Source organism: Apteryx rowi, unplaced genomic scaffold (assembly GCF_003343035.1).
Source record: "Apteryx rowi isolate R43461 unplaced genomic scaffold, aptRow1 scaffold_51, whole genome shotgun sequence".
Taxonomy (NCBI): Eukaryota; Metazoa; Chordata; class Aves; order Apterygiformes; family Apterygidae; genus Apteryx; species Apteryx rowi.
In genome coordinates, this window is record NW_020450772.1 from 3,583,471 (window position 1) to 3,598,946 (window position 15,476).

A 15,476-nucleotide genomic window follows, 5' to 3' on the forward strand; every position below is an offset into this window, starting at 1 on the left:
TACGGAAAAAGCTTTTATTGGGTTCAGGAGGCAGAGAACTTCCTCAGGGTGATGACGACCAAAGCCACGAGCACGGACGTGCCGAGGAGGGAGGCGATCACGATGGCGCCGATGGCTCCAGGCCCCAGCGACCCTGCAGGGGCAGAGGACAGGGCAGGTGTGAGGCCGGCCACACYGGGGAGGGCAGCGGGCATCACCCCCCTTCCCCCCCCCAAGCTCCCGGCCCCAGGGCCGAGTCCTGCAGGGCTCCCGCGCAGCCCCTGGTCCCGTCTCCCCACGCGGCTGAGACCCCTCCCCGAGGCCACGGGGGAGCCCGGGGGGCAGCGCCAGGTAAGGGGCAGCGCAGCGTCYGCCGGGACCGAGGCTGCAGCCCGGCGGGAAGGGGGCAGCGAAGCAGGCGCTCGCCTCCATGCCACCGGGGTGGGGACAGGGCACCCGCAACGCCCCAGCCCTCCCCCGAGGGGCGACGGGCCCCTAAAGAGTGACCCAGCGGGGAGGGTTTCCCAGGCTGCCGCGCCGCCCTCGCGCCGAGCCCGCGTACCGTCGCCGGCGTCGAGCCGGTGCAGGTGGGTGGTGTCCTCAGGCTCCAGCTCGGCGGTGTAGGGGGGGAAGGCGGTGGCGTCGGCGAGGCGGGCGGTGGTGGTGGCGTCGAAGGGGCCGGCTCCCGAGGGCAGCTCGGGCGGCTCGTTCCACAGCGTGGGCACCGGCCCCTGCGGGTACTCTGCTGGGAGACAAGCGCCGCGCTGTCACTCCCGGGCACGACGAGGGAGGCGGCCGCAGCGCGCCGGGCTGAATGCACGGGGCTCCCGCCAAGCGCCCAGGACGGACAGACGGACAGCGACCTGGGGGTTGGGAAACCCCCTCTGCAGGCAGAGGAAGGAGAGGCAGATCCCCTCTGCGAGGGCGCCAGTCGGCAGGGCACAGACCCCCGGAGCGGCTGAGGGTGCAGCAGTGGACGGGGCAGCTGGTCRGGTAGGAAACCAGCAAGCACGAAGGGGAGGAGGAAGCCAGTGGGAAGGACGAGGGGGCTGGAAAACCGAGCTGGGCTTGCTGGAGGCCAGGCCGGAGAAGGGGCTCCCCGGGAGCTCGCGAGACCACAACCGCACAACCCCGCACAACACAGGACAGCGGGGAGCTCCCCGCAACAGTGCGAAAACAGGCCCAGGACGAACACCCACCGCCGGTTTGCTGCCCCTGGGACGGGGCTGGAGCTGCTGCTGGCCGGGCAGGCACCTGCGCCAGGCGGTAGCAGCCCGCACCGGAGCATCCTAGGGCCCCTCTGCCCGTGTCGGCAGCCGGGGCCGCGCGGGACGCAGCCCCCCTGGCCGGGTCCCCCCGAGCCTCGGCCTCCCCTGCCTCCGCGCGGCCGGGGGAGATGAAAGGGGAGCCGCGCTCCGTTTGATGTTACGCTTCGCCTCCTGTTATTTCTTCCCCCTGTGGGGTCGGGGAGGGGAGCAGAGAGCCCTCCCTGTCTGCGTGCGGCCGAGGCGAGCGCTCCCCGTCAATGCCCGTCTTGTTCGGGTGGGCCCAGCGGGGCCCCGGCCCGAGCGAGAGACATTCCTCAGCTCCCTGCCGAAACCGCTGGGAATGTCGCACTGGGGCGGAGAAAAATAAAATTAAAAAAAATGAAAAGAGAACGGCATCTGACGCCAGGGCCCATCCGAACCGACACGACGGAGATCCGGGCTGGGAAAGAGGCCGGCGGAGCAGCCAGAGCAAACAGCCCGGCCACCCGGGGGCTGCGCACACCCCGGCCCGCTCAGCGGGGCKACCGCCTGGCCCGGGGGAACGGGGGTGTGGGATACACTGCCACGCAACACCRCGTCCGGGTGGTGGATGAGGGATTATCCAGGCACCCAGGCAGCGCGTGTCACGGTGTATCAGACGCTTGAAGACTCATCCTTGCCTGGCTGCCCCAGCACCGCCCCAGCCTCTCCCTGGCTCAGCAAGGGAGGTGGCAGCAGCGCGTCTTGGCAGTCCGAGCACCAGCTTCACGGCGCTGGAGTCCTCCCCCTTCCTCCTGTGATCAGCCAGCACTTCATGGGAGGAGAAAGCTCTGGGGAATCAGTGTTAATGGGCTCCACCACGCGCTGCAAGCCCTGCATCCACACGAAGTGAAGGGCTGACCCCAAAACACTCACCTTCGCTGGCTCTGCAAACCCATTGCTAGGACTTACCGCAAGGCTCGGATAACAGAGAAGCTCCTACCTTGCCTGGAGCTATCCCAGGCTGCCTGCAGACTCGGGAACACAACAGCGTTCCAGACTAGATTCAGAAAGTCCCTTCTACAACGATACAGGTTACTGCACTTTCACTGAGGCAGCAGCCAGACTTAACACTGGCCCAAAGAGCAACAACAGAGGTAGATGAGCACCTGCTCCGAGGCCYGCGCTTGTTCTTAAGGCAGGCAGAAACACCAGCTCACGCTGGTTGGCTCACCCAGGGGAGAAGCTGGATTAGAGACCCCGCAGTACAGGCGTCAGCAGGGGGAAAGGGCAGTGCATAGCCATGTCCTCACGAGCTTGGTACAACCTGCAGTCACTGCACCAGAGGTGGCATCTCGGGTCGCCGGTACGAGCACATGAGAGTTTTGGGCACTGTGATGGCTCCCCAGAAACACTCAGGCCCTTTGCAGGGCCCTGCTCGGCCTGTCCTGCAAAACCGACCAGCAGCGCTGTAGACTCTCACATCCCATCCAAGGGCTCTTCCAGAAAGTGCCATTTCCAGTGGATCTCTCTTCTACAAGTTCTGTGGTTTGGCTACCAGAGGACGGATCAAGAGGAAACACAGAATTTAGTGGGTAAATTGTAGTTATATCAACAGGGAAAGGAATCTAGCAGATTTGGGGCTATTTAGTTAGCAATGGTGGCATTAGGAGGCTGTTGGTTTAGGCACAGACCAATATGTACCCAACACTTTTGAAACCCCATTTCTAGGCTGCTTTGGCAAGTGGAGATACTCCATACAGAAGAGCTACACTCTAGTTATGACCTTCCTCGCTCTGTCAACACGACTGGGGCCAGCACCAACACGGGCCCATTCCCACCTGGTGAGAAGGAGACATGGTGGGAGGAGGTCATCGCTGCATTTCCCAAGAATGTTTTTCTCTCCCATGCCAAAATAGCCAGGCGTAGCCTTCACATCTGACCATGTGATAAGGTGTTAGCTCAGACAAACAGATACAGACACCGTCCAGGGAGGCAATAGGACCTGGACAGAGTCTTCCCAACACACYGTGCTCAAAGGGTCTGGGAGCGCTACCCCTTCGAACCGTGGTGCGACGGCTCCTTTCTAGCCAGACCCACCAGTTGCAGAACGTCTCTCCTACTCCTGGTACAGCTAGTTTCCGACAGAGTTATCGCAACTCTCAAACCAGGGCACAGAGCTTATTTYTAATAGCCAAGTAGAGAGGAAACAGTTTAATTTGTTTACGATCTCAGTGATTTTTAAGACCTGGACAGAGTCCTGGATGGCTTCTGGATACGTATTTGGTTAATTTCTCTCATCTGATTAAAACGTGCTTTCAGCTCACTCTCAGAGAAAGAGCAGAGTGTGCTAAACATGAGTTTTCTGCCCCGAGTCCTTGTGGTTTTACCTTAACAGCGCTGCAGTGACTAAGGGAAACACACCTCCTTTCAGTCTCCTCTAGCGCCTCGCTAACTGCAGTTGTTGGTTCAGAACAAGCAGCACAACCACGCGCATGCACCAATGATAAAGCGAAATACTACATTTGAACGGTATCGAAAGYGATCTACTCGGCCAAGGCTTACCGACCGGGTCCCCTCTCCATTTCCGGCCCATCAGTGCTACCAGGCACACGAGAAGGGACGCAAAGCGCCGAGCAAGCCCCATCCCCGGAGAAGGCTGCCAACCAGCAGGTCTCTCCAGAGCAAACTGCTGCCGCCTGGGAGGGTGTCTGCTTTTTACTAGCAGTATTCTTTCCAAAAGACTTGACTTTGATTTTCCCTCCTAAACTAACAGCTCATGTCCTCACATGCCCCCATTGCCACCCTTTTGAAAAAGAAAAAGCCCAACCATCCACCCCACCATCCTCACACATCCAGCTGGCTTCTTTAAAAATCAGCTCCCCCAATCCAGGCCCTCTTCAACACCATGACTGTCTCCGAGTTAACTTGGCTAAGGAGAGCAGACCTCTAAAGAAGCAGTATTACATGCCGCACTCCCATTTCAGACCTTTGGTAAAAGCAAGAAAAGCAAATTGGAAGAACTGAGTTTGTGTTAGGTGTCAAAAGACAACACACACAACACTATTAGTAGGACATGCCCCTATCCAGGAACCCAAGAGCCTCTTCTAGTTGCCCGTTTGGTACCCTGACAGGACAGGCTGGTAGGTGCAGGCTCAGCACCCCGATACCAGAGAGCCGGCTCCCAGCTCTGCTGCCGATCCTCAGCATAATCATCACAATTCGCTCTCCTTCCTGGGCTCAGTTTGCCTGCGCACAATGCAGGAGTCTGGCAGACCTAAAAAAAGTGAAGGACGTGATGATCTAAAAGAGAAAAAGCACCATAAAGCACAGGCCTTTCTACCCACGTAGTTACAACCCTCCTGACTGTGACAAGGTGCAGTTTCTGCACTATGGCCAACGCCTCCGAGTCGCACCTCCTCCAAGACAGCAGCCCTTCACTGGGAAACGGCAAGAAATAAAGAACTACCAAGAAAAACACCCAAAACATATCATCCATCAGAAGACAAGATGCTTATTTTGGGGTTATAGAGACATGCATTAGCTGTGCTGGCATGGATAGGAATGTCCAATCTCTAGGAATATCTATGTTGCATCCTCAGGTGGTTTCTTTTCCCTGGAGTAACTCCGGGGCTGCACATGGTCACCGAGAGGTGGCCACRGGGCTGCTCTGCCACACACGGGTAAACCCCACCATCACCAAGGCTTCGGGGCCACAGTTTGGGGCGATCCAACAGGCGAGAGGATCGACTCCGTAGTGCAGTGAGTCCTCAGACAAGCTCGCTTCCAGAGTTACCCCTGTCCCGACAGCAGAGCACAGACTGAGGGTAACTGCCACTTCAGAGAGGACCATTAAAACACGCTTGGTAAAAAAATACCCTTTGGGAGCACTTAAGACAATCTTATTTTTTTTTTTACAGGGCATAGATGGAACCTGGAAAAACATGGACTAAAAGTACTCCAGTGCTTCACAACAGGCCACGTGGAAGATGGCACTCTTCCTTCCCATACGTTGATGCTACAAACAGTCTTATTCTAGGGAAATATCCTCTGTACTGTACTGCGCATGCTCCCCCTCTACAGCACAGGTTAGTTATGGCTGAGGCCAAAAGAAGAAAAAAGGGGTGGGGGGGGGAGGGGGAAATACCAGTTACTACACTACAAAGAAATAAACCATAAGTTTTCTGAATGATGTAGGGATGTGCCATGACTTCAGCTACATGGACCGCAGCAAGGTGCAGAAGGGATGGCCCTAAAGGCAAGTTGATGAAACTGCTATTTCCCTGCTCAGTGAGAAGGAGGTGGGGTCAGCCATCCACAGTGATGTCTTAGCCCATGGTGGCTCAGATACTCAGTGGTTACAAGACAAGACCTSATGATCTCCACAGGTGGTAGCTCTTGAGGAAGCTGATCAAGCCTGAAGGTTCCTTTGAGATACCCCAAACAACCAGACCTTCCCCATGAAGACCTCAAGATAGGCAGATGTGGCCAGCTAACATTTGTTCATTGCTGGAGATCAGCCACCATGACCAATTCTTTCTCACACAAGCTGGTTTCACTGGCACCTCATCAACCTCACAGCCCATCAGGAGGAGATAACTGTGCTCTCCTCCTCCACTGGGTGGCAAGTTGATGCTTACAGAGCCTCAACAGGAGGCCTCACGTGCCAGGTGAGGAGGCAAGGGCTGACAGTTTAACCTGAGTATTGCATACTGTTTCTTCGGTTACAACCATTTACAGGTTAACTTGATAACCCAAAATTCACATCCTCCTCAAAACTTGGGGGCTTTTATTCCCAACTACAGAGTTTTGCAGCTTTATTTTGCACCCGTTACAAAAGTGTGCAGGGGCAGGGGGTAGTTTGCAAAAGGTATCTTCTAGCTTCTGAAGCAAACTCTCCACCTCCAACCCAATAACCTCAGCCAGGAGGTGATACCAGTGTCAGTAATTTATGAGTCTCAGTGCCAAGCAAGTTTGAGCAATGGTCTACTAAGACTTGTTCTAAGTCTGGACAGACTGGATTGAACAACTTCATCTTTTTAAGAAAGAAGTTTGCCTGACTTTTGCCTGATTTACTACTTCTCTCATTCTAGTACTTCAACTATAAAACTTCCTAATAACTTTATTATTGTTGGGAACAAAGATGCATCAGTCACTACAGAAAGTTGTCCTTGGACAAGGTCTTCTCCTGTCACATAACGAATACTATCTCCTGCTATGTTTCTTTTTTTCTGATATGCCTCCTGAGGAGAAATGCTACTGGAGTAACGTACTGCCACATTAGCTCAAAATGAAGAGGTTCACAAGCCCACATCAGACTTTGGATACAATATATACACCGGATTCAGAAGTTCAGGCCTTGCAAAGGCTTTTTGCTAACTTCCACTTCTCTTTGAGCTCTGAACCCATTATCTGAATTGAAACTGGTTTTGCTCACAGAACCAAATCAACTCTTCCCAGTCCCACTGTGCTGCAGCTCTGCCATTTCCGTTTGGAAGAAAACGGAAGCAGGAAGGATTTGGGTATGCAGAAAGCTCCTAAACTGGGTCTGTAATTTCTGTTGCACCTAGGTGTTGTGGACAACTAGGGTTAAAGACTCAGTTGTTTTTCTATCTTTGACAAACRTGACATTGGAAAGAGCTCAGTAACTTGGAGAAATTCACTTTTTCCATGGTCACACAGGAAACCTGATGGGCTGGGCAAGAAGCCAGATCAAGGTGGACAACCCAGTGGCACCCCAAGAGTGCTCTGACAGCATGCACAGATGGGAGACCTCCGCTGCCAGTGAGATCCTTCAYGTCTTGCTAAACTCCTAAGCAGTTAACAAAGGTTTTCAGTACTACGTGGCTTTGAGTCACTCTTGTGACAAAATTAAAAAAGGGAAGAGTCACTGAGGACCTCAGGTCTGCACGACTGCCACCACTTGCACCCTGGTCTGAGGCAAACTCCACTTGGCTCCTTTGGAGGCCTCTGCGATGGAAAGGAAGAGGTGCTGACACCGAAGGGCAGGGGCTGGGTGAACTCCGTGGCCAGCAACAGGCTGTCCAGCGCCAGGTAGCCACGCCGGGCACGGGGCCAGCGCAGGGATGAAAGGAGGCCTTCATAGGGAGCACAAAGGGCAGCCTGTGATGCTGCGAGGGCTGGAAGCGCGAGTGTGGAGCAGCCCAGCGCGCTGCGGTGCTGATGAATGTTAAACAAACTTGTTTACAGAAAGGCAGGGCTGCATGTATACACACAGAGACCAGAACGCTGTCTGTATGCCCTTCCCTTCTTTGTTGGTGCAAGGCAGGAAATTTCCTTTTCTAAGGGGGGGAAATGCAGAAAAAGTTTCACTCTGCACTAAAAACCCCTGGACTGGGGAGAGGTAACTCTTCACTCTATGGCAGCAGCAAACTGTTCTGCTCCTGGGATGGCTTACAACACACACTGGTTCCCCGATGTCCTACTTGGAGGTAGCAGAGAAGAACAAGCTTAAGAGGGCCTCAGACCTCTACAAGGCAACTGAGAGAAAGCAGAGTCTCTCCCATGCCCCAGGATCCATTTCTGAATATTGCAGTCGTCAGTACCAGGCTCTTCGAGAGCTGCTGGCCCTGCTGCACCCACTCCGCTGTCAAGAAGTGACGTGAACTTGGGATATTTCACAGGAGCAAAGTGATATACAGAGAAGCACCAGTTTGGTACAAACCATGGCCGCAAAGCCTAGCCATAAAGCAAGTGCTGGCAAGGCAGGGGTCTGAGAGCAAGGACACACTGAACATAGGAAATTTAAGATAATCTGAGWGAAATTTTAGCTCCGAGAAGCAGCAGACCAAGGCTTCGCTAGAAGTGAATCAATCTCTGCATGGGGAAGTAGAGTGTAACAGTTGAGAAAAAACCTTACCTGGTTTTGGGGAAGAGCACTGCCACGGGTTCTGTGAGTACAAGTTGCAAACTGAAATTGTGTGCTTAAATGATTAATGTCCCAGTATACAAAAAAAATCAAAGCTCAGTGTCTGAGAAGGAAAACACCCACTTATAAGTGCTCATTTCTTAGTTACTTTAAAGGTTCCCCAGCAAGAATATGTCTTAAAAGGGGAATGTGGGAGGGAAATACCAGCTACAGTGATTCTGTTCTTGTGCCTGCAGATGTTCCTGCTAGGTGCAGCAATGAATTCCCCTACTTGTGTGAAAACTCCTTCAAAAAGAAATCATTTCATCTGCGAGACTGCTGGCCAGGATCTTCCTGCGAGGCGAGGTGCTAAGAACAAACTGCGAGGGAACTGCGATCCAGCCTTGCTCCGGGTCCTGGAAGCCAGGGCAAGAATTTAAGGAAAACAAGGGCTGTGCTCTTGCCTGTTAGCGTGGCCCGAGCCATCCTTTCATGCCTTACTAGCATTTAAAGAAAGAGGCTTTGAAGGAAGCGAGTTTTCACCCCCTGTGTTCAAAGCCTATCCGTGGAGTCTGGCTGGAAGCTGGTTTTCCCTCACCTGTAAAACCCAGGTCAGACTAGACAGCTTTCGCTGCCAACCAGGCCCTCAGTTCCCCTCTAGCCAGCGTAACTGCACTAAGGCACAAGCGGAGAAGGCTGAAATCGCTAACAACCGCCTTAAAAAACAGCGCCTAACGGAACAGGCACCTCTCATGCTAACCGTTCCCCTTTGCTCTGGCTGTGAGTAAAACACCGCAGAGCTCAAGTCTGAACGAAGCACCTTTCCAGGACCRCTGAGCGCCCCACGATACCTATCCCTACATGGAAACTCAAACAATTTAGATGCACAACTTGGCTTTTGACTGAGCTARATGTTTTCATAGACGTTTCCATGTTTCTTTCTCAAAATCCGTTTCTACTTACTGCAGCTGCAGTGATTTGCTGTCACAGAAAGCAGAGAAGGAACCAGACACCGGCACACATGCCTTAGCTAGAGAAAGCGTTTCAATTCTTTTCGTGATTGTAACTTATTCCTGCAATTAAAAGCAGACAGGTAACTTGTCCCATCAACCGCAGGGAGCACTCCATGCTGCGATCTACTGTCACTAACGCTCCCGGAGGCGCTATTGCCGTTCAGCTTAAGAAAAATCGCAAATGATTTATAACATCTTCCTAACAGAAACATGCTTTCAGGATGGGAATATATTCTTACTCAACACTAGCCACGGACTCCAAAGCTAGCTTACATTATTCAATTATAATTTGATAAATACTTAGGGAGAGGAGGATGGAGGTATGCAAGGGGAGGAGGAGGAGGCGGCAGATTAGTAAGAGATCTCCTGCTCTTTCGGACTTTAGATGCAAACAAAGATCCTTACCTGCTAGCACCGCAGGGACCAGGATGCCGCACAGCGTTAGCAGGACCAGGCGAAGGGCTCTGCGGTAGGGCATGGCTTTCTGCAGGAAAGGCGTCGGCAGGAACGCTTAAAAACTCTTCAAAGTATTAAATGACTTGGAAATTTCACTAGTATAATAAAAACTTTGTCCAGTCAGGTCAAAAAAAAGGAAAAATCCCTTTGCAACAGCAAGTAGATAGAGCGAGTGCAAAGCCCAGCAGAGACTCGCTCTCGCCGGCTTCTAGAGCACACCTCCTCCTGAAGCCGGCTCCACCCTCTACAGCTTGTGCCGAAAAACCCACATGCAGCCGAGCCGTTAGGCACCCGTCGCCCCGCCAGGCCAGCGCACACGCGGGCGGTTGTTGGCTAGCCCTTCCCAAAGGCCTTGGGGATGCGTTTGAAATTCCTTCCCCGAGGAAGGCCATCCCCTGGCGCGCACAAACCACCACAAGGTTCCTTAGAGAAGCTAACCCCGAAACCAAGCACGCGGCTCGAGGGCTTTGCCGTCTCCTCTGCGTGTGGGGCAGCGGTGGGCTTTCCAGGGTGGGCACGGGGAAAGAACAAGGGCCTCAATCTTTAAGGTTAAAATGCTCTGAAACGGAGCCAGAGCAGATCCGTGGCATCCTTGTTTTCCGGGTGTAATACTTACAGCGGCAGACCAAGAGCCGTGTGTGCTCTCCTTTGGCAGAATTGCCTATTAAAACCTGGTAATAGTCTTCCAGGAGACTCTCCTCTGCCAGGCACAAGACCAGCACCTTCCTCAGGTCTGAGCTGAACAGACACTTTCTTCCTGCAAGCCTCGGCCATTCTCTCTCTCCTCCAAATGGACTAAGGAAGAGTTAACAGCAGAGAAACCTGAGGTTTGTTTGAAATCACACTGGCACTGACAAAGGTCTTGGGAAAGGATGAAGTATATATGGGGAACATTCCAGTTTATCACAGGACAGAAGAATTAGTTTTTTTTGTTTTTTTTTTTTAAGTTGATATGAGGGTGAAATACTTCATGTTTTCTGTTCAGAAGGAGAATTTGCAATTAAAGTGCATAAACATTCCCAATGCCAGTTCTTTACACTCTGAAAATACGGCACAAATAGTTTTGTCTTAAATTTCAGATTCATGATTTTCTGGTAAAAGATCTGACTTTTGGCTTTCCTCGACAGCCAGACACAGTTCAGGTGTCCTTTCAAAGGCTGCTGCTTAGTCGAATCYTTTACAAAAGCACTTGGCTGCGAGGGGAGTTTGGAAAAACAAGGAGGCCAGAACGCTGCCACTGCCGCGAAATGAAGTTAGGAAGCAACTTGCTGAAACGTGCTCAAAAGAAACCTCAGCGATCTCCAGCAGATTCAACGTTATCTTTCAAACCTCGACCGCAGCCACGTTAGCTCCTCAGGTTCGTGTCCTGCCTGAAAAGCAGACGCAAGTCTAGCACAAATATATATGGGCTGCAGATGCAAAGYTGAAGCTTCTATTTTTCCACCCCTCTTGATCCAAACAGCCTTCGCTACTCTCGACACCAGCCCTCTTTGTCAAAGAGGCGGTGAAGGGCAGGCACCTGAGCACGCAGCCCGAAAGTGCCAGCGTATTACCTTTGGACTAAAGGCAAAGTCAGAATATTAAAATATTTAAGAACAAGATCTTCCCTACTGGTCCATTATCTGCAACGCTGAGGCCAGGCAGGGTCCCTTGGGTTCGACAAATTAGTGCACATTTTCCCCGCCTGTATTTTTTACCTTTTCATTTAGCAAGTGCTAAACTGTTCCCTTCATCCTCTCCGACTGAGCTGCAAATTAGCATGCTTTTGCTTACTTGTTACACAGTAAAGAGTATTCCAAAATTAGATTGTAGAAATTAGATCAAACCATAAAAAAAAGAAAAGAAAAAAGAAAGCACCCATGAGCAAGATACTTATGCACTAACAAATTAAGATATTTAAACAAAGTCAAATTTTCAACGTAAGCATGTACTGTTCTCCAAGACAGCAGCTAAACATAAGGCAAAACTACTGCACTGGTTAGTTATTTACTGACTCAGTATTTGTGGACATGTGAATGGAAGGAGGACATTTATCAGCAACCTTTACTGGGATTTTCCACACACAAAAAAAAAACAAGAAGCAAATAGAAAAAAAGGAAAATAGGATTTTGTCTGGAAAGGGCAGCCTACAAGGTGTCTCTGTGGACATTACAGTAGAGGGGAGAGATAAACCTCTCATTTAGGGAAGGGAATTGGAGTGGGTGGGGTGGTTACTGACTACTGGTTACTTACTACTGGCTGAGTGTGTTTTTAATAACAGAAAACCGGCCACAGCTTGATCTCTCCTGTATAAACAACATGAGTGTGAATGCACATGTTTCTGTACACAGAGAGGGGGGAAGAAATCAAAGCTTTCTTGTCAAAGTTTTCCAATCTCAACTTACTGGTGTTTATTTGAACTCTAAAATTATCAAGTAGAAAAAACCCACCGGTATTCCTCACCAGGGAAGGAATAAAGCAGCAGTTGTTGCTCCACATCCTGTGTGTTTGCTTGTTGTTTCTTGATGAAAACTGACGTGAGTCGAGTTTGGGGTCAGTTTTAGCACCAGGAATTATCTCAAAACTCAGCTTCGACAAAAGCAAGCAGAAAATTTGCTCTCAGATATAATACAACCAGGTTTTATTTAAGTTCTCTCTTTTTCCCTCCCCCCCCCACACTGGCAAAAGTTCAGAGGGAGTTTAAAGTTTTGTAAACATTTTAACTACCCCTCTTCCCCCTTTTATGAATTTACAAAGCAAGGAGACAGGGAGACCAGATTTCCAACAGTTCCAAGTCTCTCCATGCTATTGGATCCAAAAACTATATACAAGTCTGCAGCAGTCTCTGTATAGTCACTGTACATGTTTGGGGGCAGGGGGAAGAGAGAGGAGGAGGAGGAGGGGAAGGTGACCCCAAAAAAATAATGAATAAACCAAACRAAATAAAATCCAAAGCCAAACTGCTCTTTAGCAACTCGAACTGTTTTCTTTAGGCAGTGATGACAGACACCTTCATACACCTCCACCAAAACTGTAGCTTATCTCCCTTGGCAGGTTATAACCCTCTGGGAATGGGAGATGGGACCAGGGGGTTGGAAGTAAGTGCATTTGGCAGTTTTAGTTTTCTTTATTTTGTGGTGTGTGGGGGTGGGTGGAGAGGAGAGGATGGTGTTAAGTCTTTTGGTGAGAGAGGAAGGTTATGACTCCATAAATACTTAAACATTACGGATCCAAGTGAAGGTGTGTGAAGTAATTTAAGGTGTAGAAGATAAGCAGGGCTGTCAGTGCACATAGTTTCGCCCTCCAGTCTCTTTTCATTACAAAAGGGCATCTCTGTCCTTTAACCTAAGCTCTGTTGTTTGAAGTGACAACTAGCCAAGACTGCTCAGGTACGTATCTGAAAGCCAGTGTTCACCCTCACCAAAGACTAAAGTTCCACGTGGAAAGATCCTACTGTCTCTTAAACGAGACAAATTTGCAGGAAGAAGAGCACAAAATAAACTGGTCCTAACCCTCAGAAGGTAGCATTGAAGGGATAAATTCAACCTGAAAGAGAAGAAATGCCACCCTCCTTTTCCCAGAAGTCCCCACTTCTCCAGGAAGGCTGGAGTATGCTGATGGGAAACTCTACCAGCTTCAGCATCACCACCTAATGAAGACAGACTCGAGCTTTCCCTCCAAAAATAATGTGCTGAGAAGGGCTGGCAGGGGGTGTGCAACTTCAAACCAACCCAAGCTAAACTGCGCCCACCACCACCCTTCTCCTGCTGTTGCCAGTTCTAAGGTTAGCTTATGAATGCAACTCCTGGCTTGGGAGAGCACCTCTTGCCCTGATGGAGCGCGGAAGTCAGTATCTGTGTGGCATTTTGGTTTTGACCAACATCTGTTAACCACAAACTCTCTCTCTCTCTCCCTCTCTCTCTCCATGACTGCACATGTTGGATGTGGTAAGAGTAACCAGAAGAGGGAAACAACTGTTTGCAGAATCCCAATCGAATTTTTCCAGGTATGTCAGCAGAAGAAATCACAGCACAGTGAAAGCTTGCTGCCCAAATCAGCCTTGTTGTGAACAAATCCTATCTCCCACCCACCCAGGACTTGGAACAAAGTCCACACGTCTATAGGCTGATGGTAAGAACAACGCCTGTGCAGTCCTGGGCAGAAAAGGGTTTGCTGGGGCTAGAGGAAGCAGCCTGAGATGATTGATTCTGTGATTCACTGCGAGGCAGAGAAGAACGCATGGTGGAGAGTACTGTGTCCAAGACGGAGAATCCATGGTTAACAGATGCAGGAAAAGCCAGTTGATTTGCACATGCTCAGTAGTCTTCCAAAGTCTCTATTTCTCCCATATTGAGCCGCTCGGATGAGGCATTCACCGAAAACCCTATAAAACAAAAACGATTTGTGTTAAAGATCTGGATGTGGTATATTGTATATGCTGCAACATATCTGTTTACACAGCAGCTGTTTAAGATAAAGTAATACACAAACAAAAACTGTTAAGGAAATTTATTAAGGCTAGACAGAATTACCCAAACTGAAATTTTACATAAATCAAAGATGACCAATCATATATTTAGATATAAGCATCACTTGATCTTTAAAGACAGAGCAGCAGAAATATGGTTTCGACTTTAATTTAAAAGATGGCATCTGCAGAGCTAACATGATATCGGGGCACAGTGGAGACACGGCTGAGCAACACCTTGGAAGGGAGCAAGTTTGAGTCAACTGACACTTGGAAGTGCCTATCACCACAGTACTTAGGTGGTCCTGGAAGCCAAACTGGTTGCTTTTTGAATTCAGACTCCCAGTGTCGACCATGCTCAACACTTCTGGGGGCATGATTAACTCCAGCTGGAGCCCTTAGTGGAAATTCCACATATTTCCATGCTTTTTACAATCTCCTAACACTGCTCAGGGTACAACATGAGAAGGTACAACACTGCATGGGGCTGCCTAGATGGCTGGAGATATACCTAAACTTCTACCCAACATTTTAACTGTACGTTGCAACCAGAAGTGATACATGAGAAGTGAGCAAGAAAAAGCCAATACATCTTTTACAAAGGAAAAATTCCAATATTATATCAAGTGTAACTTTTGGACAGAAATTCTATTTTTGTTGTTGTACCAACCCTATATGAAGCATGAAAAAAAGGAAAGGCCTTCACTGTGGACAGTAGCTAAACCCAAAACGGGCACTTCGTTGTCTTGACACTGCTCCATAGGTTTGTTCTGTGCTAGAGAACAAACCACTTTTCACAGCCATTATCTTCAATAGATGCGAAGTGCTCTGTGCAGTAGGTTTAATGAAACTGTTCTGGCTCCCTCTGGCGGCACTATATTACCTAGAAATTTTTGGAATTATTTTGTAGTAAAGAGTACTCATTTTTTATGAAATGGCACATATTAGTTCCCTTATGGTTGCATAATTGTATGGTTGATAATTGTATTTAGTGATTTCTTATTAAAGCCACATGAGCAGATGTGAACAGACATTTTTCCATCAATGCTGTAAGGGCAGATTAACTATCATCCTCATCTCGTAAAAACTAAAGGCGGCAGGGAAAGAGTGCTAATGGTGTCAGCATCTTCATTGCTTCCAGTTCAAGACTTGTGACCAGATTTGGTCTCCCCCCAAGAGCTTTACTGCCTCTTCTAAGATGGTTAGTTCATGTAAAAAAGTAGGAAGGCATAAAGGTAAGCCTTAAGAAGCTGTTCCTCAAGAAGAAACAGAAAACACGTGCTTTCCTTTAAAAACATCTTTCATATAAATGTCAAAATACTTGGCATGAATTCGATAAAATAGGCATAGGCCAACTCAAAGCAGAGGAGACAGTTTAATTGACATCCCTGAACTACTTAAAAGTTTCCAGATAACAACCAAGGTATTAAATAGCTCTCCATGATCAAAATGGAAAATAAACAAATACCTCCTTTTAATAATTAACT

At 49.7% G+C, this 15,476-nt stretch overlaps 2 protein-coding genes across 16 annotated transcripts in view; both read right to left on the reverse strand.

Moving 5' to 3' along the window:
• SNORC (secondary ossification center associated regulator of chondrocyte maturation) lies at positions 1 to 13,467 on the reverse strand. Of its 5 annotated transcripts, none has more exons than XM_026080118.1 (6): positions 13,344 to 13,429; positions 11,972 to 12,110; positions 10,159 to 10,912; positions 9,492 to 9,570; positions 542 to 724; positions 1 to 133 (listed from the first exon to the last, which is right to left on the reverse strand). In XM_026080118.1, the coding sequence occupies exons 4-6, from the start codon at positions 9,562 to 9,564 to the stop codon at positions 24 to 26; spliced, it is 366 nt and encodes a 121-aa protein (XP_025935903.1). In that variant the 5' UTR covers positions 9,565 to 9,570; positions 10,159 to 10,912; positions 11,972 to 12,110; positions 13,344 to 13,429; the 3' UTR covers positions 1 to 23. The 5 variants fall into 5 exon arrangements, with proteins under 5 accessions (XP_025935903.1, XP_025935904.1, XP_025935905.1 ...); XM_026080119.1 differs by having other exon boundaries at positions 9,492 to 9,606; XM_026080120.1 differs by having other exon boundaries at positions 542 to 721; positions 9,492 to 10,912.
• GIGYF2 (GRB10 interacting GYF protein 2) overlaps positions 12,141 to 15,476 on the reverse strand; it is a 79,744-nt gene continuing 76,408 nt past the window's right edge. For all 11 annotated transcript variants that reach the window (XM_026080106.1, XM_026080107.1, XM_026080111.1 and 8 more), the window contains one exon: positions 12,141 to 13,905. In XM_026080106.1, the coding sequence (XP_025935891.1) occupies positions 13,838 to 13,905 (68 nt within the window). In that variant the 3' untranslated portion in view covers positions 12,141 to 13,837. The remainder of the gene's footprint in view (positions 13,906 to 15,476) is intronic.